The following is a 13,591-nucleotide window of genomic DNA, read 5'->3' as shown; positions in this document are numbered from 1 at the left end:
AATAAACAGTTTCACACAGAAAACAGATGATTAACATTGGAATAAGATTTCACAATTTCACAATTTTTACTGTATTTTTTATTAAATAAACGCAGCCTTGGTGAGCAAAAGATAATTAATATTTTCTCCATAATTGAGTGTCCATAAATGATGCAATTTTTCTGTTTATTAATATGAATATGACCCTATGAAATCAGTAAAAAAAATTCTGTTTGAATTTCTCTTGACTACTTTCTAAATGGTTAAATTAAATGTTATTAATCAAAAAGCATCTCATTAAAATCATTAAAACAATCTCACATAAATTTATAAAAAGTTTAACAAAAATTACATGTTTAGGGCCCTATGGTTTTCTAATTATTTGTATGCATAAAAAAAAAAAAAGAAAGAAAAAGAAAGAAATCAAATTGATTGTTACAATAACCTTCCTCAGAAATTATGTGTAGCGTATTTAAATACTTCTGGTTATCAGAAAAATTAAACATGATTATTCCTTAAAAAAATTTATTAACTAATTAATTTTAGTATTAGTACATTACACTGAAAAATAGTAGGTTAATATATTTCTGGCACAATGTCTACAAGTTAAACCGAACTTTTATTTTGAAAGGTTACTGTGAATACCTGTTAAGCTTCTGAATGTACATGATATAGTTTCTCTCAAATAAAACGGCCAAAGGCTCATGAAGTGACTCTTTTAGAACAGTTCTGAGAAGTTGTAAGAATAAGAAATCAAATTTAAATTTATAAATTAAATTAAAATTAAATTCAATTAAATTTATGCATTTAGCAGACGCTTTTATCCAAAGCTAATTTATCCATTCAGGCTAATTTTTACCTATTATGTGTTTAAATTTAAATATTAAATATTAAATTTTAAGTAGTTTTAAGATTTACAGACACTGGTACATATCACGATTTGATTTAAGTGTAATGACCTACTTTTGATTAATTCATCGAAGTTTGATAAATCCGCGTTATACAGTAAATTGTGTTTTTATGACTGTATTTTCTGATTACATCCACACTGCAGAAATCATAGGGCTCCACATGAAGCAGCTTCCAGAGCTTAAAGCGTGACTAAGAAATTGAGAACCGAAATACCAAGCACCAATAAATGTCTCTAGCTCATCCATCAGTCTCCTGAGGTTTCAAAGCTCCCAGGCGCTGTATATTTTCCCTCCTGCTGAAGACACCTTCTCAATCTCAAAGTGAACTTCTCTTTTTGTAGACGTGCTGCTGTTTCCCCCTTCGGCTGAAGAGCCCTTGGTGTCCATCGAGCTCCTGCGGTGCTCCAGCTCCAGACGAACACATCCCGTCAGGTCACTTTCGGTGAAGATCCGGTTCGTTCTCGAGCCTAAGCTGAGCGGGTGTCCGCTAGCAGCCGTATTCAAAGGGCTTCCAGCTCTGGGTCGTTTGACGCTGAATCTCGTCTTCTCTCGGCTCCAGCAACAAACCTGATGCTGACACGCGGCCTGGAAGCCTCTCTTGAAGTTCTCGTTGAAGTAGCCGTAGATAATAGGGTTGACGCTGGAATTGGAGAAGGCCAGCCAGTGAGAGAGAGGGAACACATAGCTAGTGAGGAGCTCCAGACTGTCCTCGTCTGGACGGGCGTAATCGGTCAGCAGCATGAGCGTCCACAGCGGCAGCCAGGACAGCATGAAGAGCACAGCCACCACCATCAGCATCTTAATGACCCGGATCTTTCTGTGAGACGCGGGGACATCGGGCTGCTCGGCTCGGGTCAGGACGGCTGTGGCGTACAGCTTTGCTCCGATCCGGCCGTACATGAGCATGATGAGCGCCAGGGGAATGACGTATACGTGCAGGAACAGGACGGTGGTGTACACCTTCCTCATCTCCGGGTCGGGCCAGGTCTCGTAGCAGGAGTACAGCGGGTATGTGCTGTTGTCACTGTGAACCATGACGTGCCCTTTCTCTTGCTGGACGGTTAACATTAACACGGAGGGAAACATTATGGTGAGAGCCAGCACCCATATCATCCCTATAGACACCTTTGCCACAAAGAGCGTAAGTTTGGGCTTGAACGGGTAAACGATGCAGCGAAACCTGGGTTTCAGACGAGGAGAAAACACACGGGGACATTAACCCAGATTTAATTTTCCCTCACCCCTGATATATGTGTGTGTGTGTGTGTGTGTGTAATTCTAATACATTAAATCACAGTTAAGCATATGTTATTATGTTTCACACATCTTGAGGAGCTTTGTTAATACTTAATCCATGAAAAGGTGCAATAACTTTACAACAAAAATTCTTTACCATCGTTTACTGATGAATTCATTTGTACATACGTAAAAGGGTTTTCCATGTCATCAAAACACTGATATATCTCAGCGTCTATCCTAACATACAGGTTAATAACACTGACCTGCATGCAAATGCTCATGTTTTCATGCTTTTATCACGCATTACCAGCACATCTAGCTGTAAGTACTGCTGACTGAGCTCAGCTTTCACAGTCCTGGTCTAGTGTTTTCAGCATCATGTATCTGTCATAATGACCGCTGCGTTTCGTGAGTCTACACCTCAATCTGCTCTAACAGTGTGTTAATTAGTGCTTCCAGCAGAGCTGCACACTTCAGATACGAGCCACAGCTCACACAATAACACCGCTCGACTGTTTCCTTCACAAACATGTGTTTGTTCAGTTCTTATTTCGTTTCATTTCAAAATGATTAACACTTACCTGTCCACAGCAATGGCAACCAATGTGAAAACGGAGGCACAGACGGACGTCCCTTGCACAAGTCCACTCAGTCTGCATATCGTGTTGCTGAAAGGCCAACCTGACAATGACAATAAATGTTTTATTGAAGAAAGGTATACCGCGAATTATCAAGCACCATGCATTCAGTATGTAACTCGGGAACGCTGTGTTGTACTCATAGTCTGCGACAGTGAATTTTGCACGCATCAGGTGAATATTGTTACGCATCAAAAACTAGATTTCCACACCTGTGATGAGGTTGTCCACTAGCGTGGTGGGAATGCAGAAGATCCCGACCAGCAGGTCGCTGACGGCCAGATTCAGGATGAAGATGTTGGTGACGGTTCTCATGTGCCGGTTCCTCAGGACTATCACACAGACCAGAGCGTTCCCCATCAGACACAGCAGGAAGATGAAGAGATACGCCAGCGTGAAGAGCGCAGCCGTCGGCAGAGAGTGCTGGTAGTAAGGGAACAGGACGTCGCCCCCTGCTGTGCTGGAGTTGGTGCTGTTGGTCTGGTTGATGCAGGAGACCAGATCTGAGATGATGTAGACGGAGGAGGCATCCCATGATCCCTCAGTGGCCTCCATGAATGCAAAGCAATACTGGAACAAACACACAAATAAACAAATCATATTCTTCAGTTTCAGCTCTGAAAACCTGTTCTGCTAGTTAATAAAAACTTTCGGGGATTTTTTTTTTAGCTCACAGTTTGGACTGTGTTTCTCGCAGTTATGAAAAAATACAAAAACAGAAAAAAAATGAGAAAAAAAAATCATAAGTGCAAGAAAAAAGTCAATGCAATTGTGAGGGAAAAGGTCCCAGTTATATATTTTTTTATTCCTTGGTGGAAACCAGCTTTCATAAATACTACTGACATTTAGTTTGAGCTATGTTTCTCGCAGTTATGAAAAACACAAAAAACAGAGAAAAACATCAGAACTGCATGCTATAAATTCAGATTTATTTGTTAACAATTTTGAGGGGGAAAAGTCCTAGTTACACACATATATATATATATATATATATATATATATATATATATATATATATATATATATTCCATGGTGGCAACAAGCTTCCATAAATACTGCTGACATTTAGCATCTAATACCATTGAAATAAAACACATTTAAAACGGAAAATCCCTCTTAAAAACATCTGAACCCAGTTGACCTCAGCTTTTAAAATCGTTCATATTGTGAAGCGTAAGTGGTTTGCTTCGGTGATTATTTATATTTCTGGAGGACTGAATATATAAGCAACACACAGGTGTAGAATCCAGAAACTAAGATGTTTTTAATCAAAAGTCCAATAAACGTTGCACAAAACAGTGGCTTTTGTGAAGTTTCATGTCATCAAAACTAAAATGATAATATCACAAACTCGATTTACAGACAGGTTGTGTTTTATTTGTATCATTTTTTAAATTGCTTTATTATTATTATTATAACTGAAACAAGATAACACGAGTATATTTGTTGGGTTAAAAAATAAAAATAAAAATGTAATACTACGTTATATTTTTCCCTTCTGCCATTTCAGGATTGCTTTACTGTTAGATTTGCTAAAAAAAAAATGAAAATAAATTGCGACAACATAGCCCACATCATTCAAATTCTGTACAATGAATGTCGATGTACAACAAATATGAAATGTTTAATAACTAACGTTAAACGTTAATAGCCAAGAAGGTTAACATAGAAACTGTTGTAAGTTAAATTACATAAACGCACTGTGAGGAAAAAACAGCTCGTTCCAACCGACTTATAACACATCACTTACATGTTTTGTTCGTCTAGGAATATTAATGTTTAAGAGAATGTTTATTATCCTTACATCTGAACCTTTTTCCACATTACCAGTGATGTCTGTACAAACGGTGATTCTGAGAGAACTTCACCTCAGGTGCAGAAACTGATCAAAGCAGCTGAAATAGTTATTAACATTTGTGTTTTATCGGTTAATGCGAGTCACAAAGATCTTACCTTACTGTCCTTCAGCTCAAAGGGTGAAACAAACGAAGTGGTTTAATAAAATAAGTGAAAACAGCTCAGTTCTAATCGTGTCCGTCTCTGATCAACTCTGCTGCACTGACTCCCGCGCGCGCGCCTGTCTCGCGCCACTGATGTTCGATTCACGAACCGGTTGATTCATTTGAACCGACTCGTTTATAAATTACTTGACCATTACGCAAAAGTCATATTTAATAAATGATAATAATATTTATAAATTATCTCAGTTTTGTTTTTGTATTATATTTTATATTAGTGCTTTCAAACAATAATCGCGATTAATTACATACAAAATACAAGTTTTTGTTTACATTATGTATGTGTGCTGTGTATATTTATCATGTATATATAAACACACACAGATATGCATGTATATATTTCAGATTTTTTTTCTATATATATATATTACATTTATTTATTTATAATATAAATTAAATGAATACAAATATAGACAATATATATGTAAATATTTTTAAAAGTATGTGTGTATATTTATATATACATATTAAATACACACAGAACACACACATATTTTGTGTGGGATTAATGATTCGCCAGAACTATTTTATATATTTATATTAACTGGTAAGAGGACGTTTCTGAAGGCTGACCTGAAAAAATCTAATAATTTAAACGAACAATTCAAATGAACCGACTCCTGAAATGAATCGCGTTCACACGTCACGACCGTTTGTTCTTTAACGTGCTGCAATTAATCTAATGTAATCATAATTATACCTGCTGAATAATAATCACTGAAACAGAAATGACTCTAAATAATTTCATTAAGTAAGGCATTTATTATGAATGCTAAAACTAATATAATTAGAGCATGTTTTCAAGCTATAATTGACTCACACATATTCATAATTAGGTCGACATACAGTACTAGAGTTACATTACTGCAAGGGAGACTAATTTCTCAGTTTAATACATTAATCTGGGCAACACATTCACGACTAAATGATTCAGTGTATCGAACAAATTAATGATTCAGTAACCCTGCAGGAGGCACTTGGTTCGTTCCTGAATAAATCAGTCCTCTGAACAAATCGTTTAAAGGAATGACTCAATGACTCACTCAGTAAGATGCTGTCACCTGCCCTCAGTTTACTTTTATATTTAAGATAATTTCATATTTGTATATTTATTAAAACAGAAACAAACCTTATTCATGCAGCTGTTATTTTGCAGCTATAAGTGCATTCAAGGCTACAAGTGAGCTTTACTACATTTGTCTGTGTAAAAATGCATCTAAATTCCACTTCAGCTGCTTTTGATGGAAAGATCTGTTTTGTTGATTCTGATTTCATTTGATTGTTAACAGTCTTATAGTGTCTCATTATATTAACTGTAATTATTAGTTACATTTAACTATTTAATATAAAAAATGATGCATACATTTAATAAGGTTAGTAAAAAGACATGTATGCAGTATTGAACTTTTATATTCATATAAAATATAATTTCACAGCAACAAAATTATGGCCAGTGAAAATTTTGGAAAACTACTAGCTACATTAGCTGGTGAAGCAAAACAGCTAATGCAATGTAGTTCCTGTGGCTTGGTGGTAGAGCATTGTGTTAGCAGCACAAAAGGTCATGGGTTCAATTCCCAGGGAACACACATACTGGCTAAAAAAATGAAATAAATGTATAGCCTGAATGCACTATAAGTAGCTTTGGATAAAAGCATCTGCTAAATGCATAAATGTAATGTCAAGCCCTGCATCTGATGTGCATTAAACCCAAAAATAGCAATTTCAGACTACAATGCAGCAGTTTTATTCTCTGAGAAAACACATGACTTAAGGTTACTTTATGCTCCATAATGTCATTGTACCAGCTGTTTTTCCTTCGAGCTAAAGATAATAACTCTTATGAAGCACATGTATGTGGGTGATTCTCCATCAACACCTGTGAAATATAAAGATCTCATCTAAATATATTTATTCTGAGCATGCATCTTTATATATATATATATATATATATATATATATATATATATATATATATATATATATATATATATATATATATATATATATATATATATTGGGGTTGTTTTGCATAAAAACTTAAATATGAAATATGAACATCAAAAAGAATTTTACATGTAGAAACATGCTGTTTTCTTCCATCGGTAGACCATTTCAAGTAAGATTTGACTTCTGTGTCTCATCATGCATCATGCTGATATGTTTATTTAAAAAAAATTCAGCAGTATACAAAATTTAACATATTAATAGCTGCAAGAGCTATTGCTGTGATAACTGCCATTGAAGAATATGAAAATGATGGGTCGGAAAGCATCTGCAGAGATATTAGCAGTGTTGGGCAGTAAGGGGTTATTAGTAACGCATTACTGTGACACAGTTATTTTTGAAAGTAACTAATACTGTAAGGCATTACTTTTTAAATAAATTAACTCTGTTACCTTTGCCATATGGTGCATTGTCCATTACTTTTTATAAAATTAATTAATTTTGACTAAAGTGCAGCCTAACCAGTTTGGGGTTCGTGAATCATTTGAGTCTGTTCGGGAGCTCGGAGAGGGATCGCGAATCATTTGAGTGTTCGGGAGCTCTGAGCGGGATCGCGAATCATTTGAGTAACTTCGGAAGTTCGGAGCGGGATGGCGAATCATTTGAGTCACTTCGGAGCGGGATCGCGAATCATTTGAGTCACTTCGGAGCGGGATCGCGAATCATTTGAGTCACTTCGGAGCGGGATCGCGAATCATTTGAGTCAGTTCAGGAGTTCGGAGCGGGATCGCGAATCATTTGAGTCAGTTCAGGAGTTCGGAGCGGGATCGCGAATCATTTGAGTCAGTTCAGGAGTTCGGAGCGGGATCGCGAATCATTTGAGTCAGTTCAGGAGTTCGGAGCGGGATCGCGAATCATTTGAGTCAGTTCAGGAGTTCGGAGCGGGTTCGCGAATCATTTGAGTCAGAGGTTCGCGAATCATTTGAGTCAGAGCATTCGGAGCGTGAATCATTTTAATTAGTTCGGGAGCTCGGAGGGGGTTTGCGAATCATTTTTATAATCAATAACACTTCCTCCAGTGAAAAAGTGTTCTGGTCTGAATCAGGAGAGAAATCTGCACAGATCAAGCAGCGTTTAAACAGATCTAAACAAATATGTGAGAGACAACAGCAGATGCACTTTTTCACTGGAGGAAGTGTTATTATGGATTATAGACTCTATATGTTTGAGTTAAAATCATCTTAATGCTGGATGTGTTTCAGGTTTTGTCTTCTCCAGATGTTCACTGATGGACTGGAGTGCTGTGGATTATTGTGATGTTTTTATCAGACTCTCATTCTGACGGCACCCATTCACTGCAGAGCATCCAGGTGCAAAAGTCCAAAAACAAGATTGTTAGACCTACTCAAACTCTGTCTCTTCGTCTTCTTAAATAACCTTTTGCTTCAAACTCCTTTTACAAGATCTCTTTTTATCAGATCTAAACGTGAGAATCTCTTTAATGGTAGTTTTGAGAAGAAGCATGACACTATATTTGATCACGAGGAGGTTAAATTGACAGTCTAATGAAGCTCAGAAAGTCTCAGGTCCCCAGTGGCTTTAACAGAATCCCTCTGAACAAACACAGGCCGCTAAAGCTAATACTTGTTGTGAGCTAAAATAGCCTTTCCACTTCCTGTGAGATGCAGCAATCATTACAGACCTTGGGTTACACTATTAGTCGGCTTTAATTTAAACTCTTTATATTCACGTAAGCCACAATTCTCTGCAAATAAATCACAATTAGTTTGAAGTGGTTCATGCATCTAAGACATTATTCCTTGTAGTGGAGATAATCACCATTTTAGCTGTTCGAGTTACTTAGCAACCAAAACGGACTTCCCTTGATAAACATCAAACAAATCAGCATCACAGTGGTCGTCCAAATGAGTTAACAAGTATTTTCATTCATGTGTGATGTTTGTGCTGTTTCTGCGGTGCATCATGGGTAATTCATGAAGAAGAATCCGTTCAGTGTCCTGAAACCTGATTAACAGCTTTACTTAATTAGTTTAGTCTCTAGTATTCTGTTTTTACTCAATGTTACCATATTAAAATCTAAATTAATGATTCATTAATTAACCAATATATTATAGGTAAGATGCAGATGCATGAAAAACAAAGTAAAACACTTTAAAATAATTCACCATAAATAAAACAACCTTTGTTTTCCTGCAGTGAAGTAAACATACAAATACTTTTTGTGACACACACACACACACACACACACACACATATATGATATTAAAGTTAAACTGATACAACAAATGTGAATAATGCTCATATTTGTTATGTCTGTTTTCAGGTCACATGAGTGAAAAAGTGAAAAATTTGTGACTGTGTAACAGTGCCATCGTGTGGTCATTTATTACAATTACATGAAATATATATATATATTAATTCATTCACACGGATGTCAATGCTAAACAAATGTCAGTTCACTGTAGGACTAATATAAAACGTTATAAAAGCATATAAAAATGGGTCCTTCTATCCGACATTCATCCCTTGTGATGCTTCTCGTCTTCATGTGAATTGACTGGAGTCAGACTGTACGAGAAATGGACAAAAACATCTTCAATTTAGAAACATATAGGCAAAAAATCTGCAGAAATGTGCAAATATTCAAAGAACACTTTCTTATCCTGACTAAAGAACATGTACACAAGACACATATTCGCATGCTCTTAAAGGAATAGTTCAACTAAAAATTAAAATGTGCTGAAAATGTCCAAAACCCTGAGATCATCAGAGATCAAGATGAGTTTGTTACTTTATTCATCAGGTTTGTAGAAATGTAGCACTGCATCAGTGTCTCATCAATTCAATAAAATCATCTTAATGCTGGATGTGTTTCATCTTTTGTCTTCTCCAGATGTTCACTGATGGACTGGAGTGCTGTGGATTATTGTGATGTTTTTATCAGACTCTCGTTCTGACGGCACCCATTCACTGCAGAGCATCCATTGATGATACACTGATGCAGTGCTAGTATCCTGTAGTTTAAGCACCTCAGGAGCTGTTTTCCTGTGGTATGCAAGCGTCTCCCGCAGCTCGGTTCTTCACGTTATCCTCGGCTGGTTTCTCAGGACATTCAGGCGTCACGTCAGCTCTTTCTGAGTCTCTTGAGTCGTCCTCCAGCGTAGGTCTGCTCCAGGACTCGTGTGTTGGATCCTGATCCTCAGACAGAAAGGTAAAAGAGCACAGCGCTCTCTGCATCATAACGTTCTTCCATTTCACACTTGACTTGGGTCTGGGAGTGTCTGGTTTCTGGAGAGCGTCTGCGGTACACTGTGTGTTTCTGACGGATGCAGGACTCTTGAACTGAACGGACTCTTGTTTCATCTCAGGGGCATCTTCACAGTGTTTGAGATCTTCTTTAAAGGTCTTCAGCCGTGAAACCAAAGAGTGCGCTGATGCTGTGTCAGGCTTTTCCTGTTCATCTGTGTTCGCTTCGGTGATCTTAAGAGGTTTGTGAGTCGATTCCTCATCCGGTGGATCGTGGCTGGTAATGTTTCTGTGTGCATGAGCTTCTTGGATTGCAGTAGAATGAATGTCAGAGAAATCAAACTCGGCTGACTCGCTTGAAACATCAGCGAAAGAGAAGGAACTCGTGTTGTGAGTGTGTGTGTCTGTGGTCGCCGGTCTCGGTCTGTGAGCTGTGTTGGCGGTCATCGGGCTGTTGTCTGAGCTGCTGCTGTCCAGTTGTCTGCGCCACAAGCGGCGACTGGTTTTTCTCGGCGGCGGCCGGATCACTGGAGGATTCTGGGTAGACGACGAATCTCTGCCATCATCCTGAATCTCAGAGGAGCCTGCGAGATCAATAACGTGTGAGAAAACTGATTCAGAGGTACTCTTTTATCAAATAAAAACATGCATTTCTTTTAATAACGAATGATTTAATGCATTAAATTACAAGTATAATGCGACAAAAGATTTGTTTCATATAAATGCTGTTATTTTTAAATTTCTATTCATTTGTGAATTCTGAAAAATAAAATGCATCACATCACAATGTTCAACATTGCTAATAATCTTCATGTTTCTTGAGCAGTAAATGATCATATTATTCTGATTTCTGAAGATCATGTGACACTGAAGACTGGAGGAATGATGCTGAAAATACAGCGGAGCATCACAGAAATACATTACACTTTAACACAGATTCACACAGAAAACAGTTTTTTAAATTATAATAATATTTCACTATTTTTACTATATTTTTGATAAAAATAAATTGCTTCAGTCAGCAGAAGAGAAAAAAATATTAATTCTAAAATGATATTTATAAGATGTTATGACACATGGGTGTTAAATAGGCAATAAATAGACTTACTATGCATAGACAAATATGTTTATATTTATACAGTTGTACATAATGTGTGTGCACATTTTTATTTTTATTCTTGATTTCTAATCTCCTGTATATATTTGATTGTACCCAGAGCTCCTGGAAACCTCAACCGATTGCTTTTGTCTTCGTGCACGCTTGGAGAACTAATATAATAAATAACATTCAAATGATGTGCAAATGTTGTACAGACTGACCTTTAACACAAGAGGATGCCGCGGGTGATGACTGACCCTGTAATGAAAGGGTTAATTACGCAGACGGACTTGAACAAAGCTTGAACAACTTTAAAGATGATTTTCTCAATATTTAGATTTTCTTGCTCCCTCAGATTCCAGATTTTCTAATAGTTGTATCTCAGACAGATATTGTCTTCTCCTCACAAACCACACATCACTGAGAGATCATTTATTCAGCTCCAGATGATGGAGAGGTGTCCTCTCATGACTGGTTGTGTGCTGCAGGGTCACTGACCTCACGGCTCCGTCTGCGTCTCCTGATGTTGGACAGCATCCGGTAGAGCTGTAGCTGTCTCCGGTATCTGCGGCTGCGGTGCACGTGGACCGGTCTCGTGCGGAGGCTGCGCCGGGACGTCAGCGAGGTGCTGGAGGGCGATGGAGACGAGTCGGTCCCGGAGCTGCACAGCTGCAGGTCTCTGACGCAGCGAGTCATCGGCTTCCGAATCATCGAGTCTTCAGAACGATTACGAAGCATTTCCACTCGCTTCAGCTGCTCCCGGAAGCTCCTGGGCTTCGGCTTCAGAGATCCCGTGAGGTTCAGGATGGGGATCGGCATCTTCCAGATGCGTATGGCTCTCCTGAGCAGTTTGTGCGAGCGGGTGTTCAGGTAGATGGCGGGATGAGCCGCTCCGATGCTCTTGTTCCTGTGAGGGGTTTGTGGAGCATCAGCAGCTGATGACTGGACAGATGAGGACAACATCTCTGCACAGACAGAAACATCTCTTAACCTCTAATGCAACACTCATTCACATATCAGACACCTGTTTATAAGTTACACCTGCAGCACAGAAGCAGAGTATCACAGGTGTATTTGTAGAAATAGACAACGATACACTGTATGAGTCACAATTATACATTTCTCTTTTATTGCAAAAATCATTAGGATATTAAGTAAAGATCATGTTCAATGAAGATATTTAGTAAATCTCCTACTGTAAATATATCAAAACTTAATGTTTGATTAGTAATATGCATTGCTAAGAACTTCATCTGAACAACTTTAAAGATGATTTTCTCAATATTTAGATGTTTTTGTCTCCCTCATATTCCAGATTTTCAGATAGTTGTATCTCAGACAGATATTGTCTTCTCGTCACACACCACACATCACTGGAGAGATCATTTATTCAGCTTCAGATGATGTGTACATCTCATTTTCAGAAAAATTACAATTATGACTGGTTTTGTACCCCAGGGTCACATGGGTCACATAAGCTACTTTTGTACCTTTTTTGTAAAACACATTTTGATTTTTATATATATATATATATATATATATATATATATTCATAATATAATTTTTTTCATCTGTTTTCATAGTTTCTATTATTTATTTATTACGCCTATTTAATCTAAATTAAACTTAAAAATATATTTCCTTGGCAACTAATCAAAGTAAAATAATGTACTTTTTAATATATTTTCTATCTTGTTTATTTCATTTCAAGTATTTATGTATTTATTTATGTATTCAATGATTCGTTTTAACTAAATTATCCTGACCTGGACAAATCTCCTCCACTGTTACAATTGTTGTAAATAAATGTTTATACAAAAGTATTTGTAATAAATTAAAATGTGTCTGATGTGTTCTGAAGAGTTAGAGTAGGGTCCACACTGAAGCTGCTCTGAAGGCACATGAACTAATGATCTATTCAGCGTCGATCAAAGAGATTCGTTTACAGATCATATAAAGTTGTACATTCTGAATGAATATGAGTGTGACACACACCTGTTGTGTTTCTCTTCGCGTTGCTTTGGTTCTTCTCCGTCTGTGATCGATGATTTTCACTCGTTTCTGCTGATCAGCATCTGAAGCTTCAGTGATTCTGTAACCGATGCGAATTCAAAAAACGCTCCACACTCGCATCGTTTGAATCGACTCTTTTCTTTCGAATCGCTCCAAAGATTCGAATGCACACCAGACGAGCGAATCATTCGGCTTGCGACTAATTGCCACGAAGCAAGAATACGTTTAATTTAATTTAATTTATTTTCTATTGGATGCATGACGAAATAGAGTTATTAAAAAGAGATGTTTATTTCTCAAGCAATTAAATCTCTGATGTTATGAAAGGAATGAGTTAAAATCTCTGATATATAGGCTATATTAAGCTTTTCCAGTCCCAAAAACCTATTAATATTCTTATTTTTATTTTTTATGCATAAACCTTTAGATTAAAGAGATGAAATTGTCTGTGTGATTGGAACACTATTATACAATTTAGAG

At 37.1% G+C, this 13,591-nt stretch overlaps 3 protein-coding genes across 4 annotated transcripts in view; all 3 read right to left on the bottom strand.

Moving 5' to 3' along the window:
• Positions 1-401: 401 nt before the first annotated feature.
• LOC127966677 (neuropeptide FF receptor 1-like) lies at positions 402-4,867 on the bottom strand. The gene is made up of 4 exons (XM_052567837.1): positions 4,721-4,867; positions 2,980-3,337; positions 2,711-2,810; positions 402-2,070 (listed from the first exon to the last, which is right to left on the bottom strand). Exons 2-4 carry the CDS (start codon positions 3,320-3,322, stop codon positions 1,152-1,154), a joined length of 1,362 nt encoding a protein of 453 aa, XP_052423797.1. The 5' UTR covers positions 3,323-3,337; positions 4,721-4,867; the 3' UTR covers positions 402-1,151.
• Positions 4,868-9,136: 4,269 nt separating this feature from the next.
• Positions 9,137-12,616, bottom strand: LOC127966846 (uncharacterized). Its single transcript, XM_052568157.1, has 4 exons — positions 11,597-12,616; positions 11,320-11,356; positions 9,783-10,583; positions 9,137-9,321 (listed from the first exon to the last, which is right to left on the bottom strand). Exons 1-3 carry the CDS (start codon positions 12,059-12,061, stop codon positions 9,784-9,786), a joined length of 1,302 nt encoding a protein of 433 aa, XP_052424117.1. The 5' UTR covers positions 12,062-12,616; the 3' UTR covers positions 9,137-9,321; position 9,783.
• Positions 12,617-12,835: 219 nt separating this feature from the next.
• LOC127966543 (splicing regulator ARVCF-like) overlaps positions 12,836-13,591 on the bottom strand; it is a 16,574-nt gene continuing 15,818 nt past the window's right edge. For both annotated transcript variants that reach the window (XM_052567595.1, XM_052567596.1), the window contains exon 18: positions 12,836-13,591. This exon is cut by the window's right edge and continues 305 nt beyond it. The gene's annotated coding sequence lies outside the window, so the exon portion shown is untranslated.

This window comes from Carassius gibelio, chromosome B10 (genome assembly GCF_023724105.1).
Source record: "Carassius gibelio isolate Cgi1373 ecotype wild population from Czech Republic chromosome B10, carGib1.2-hapl.c, whole genome shotgun sequence".
Taxonomy (NCBI): domain Eukaryota; kingdom Metazoa; phylum Chordata; class Actinopteri; order Cypriniformes; family Cyprinidae; genus Carassius; species Carassius gibelio.
The sequence above is the reverse complement of the archived record's forward strand: the minus strand, read 5'-3'. Positions and strand labels throughout refer to the sequence as shown.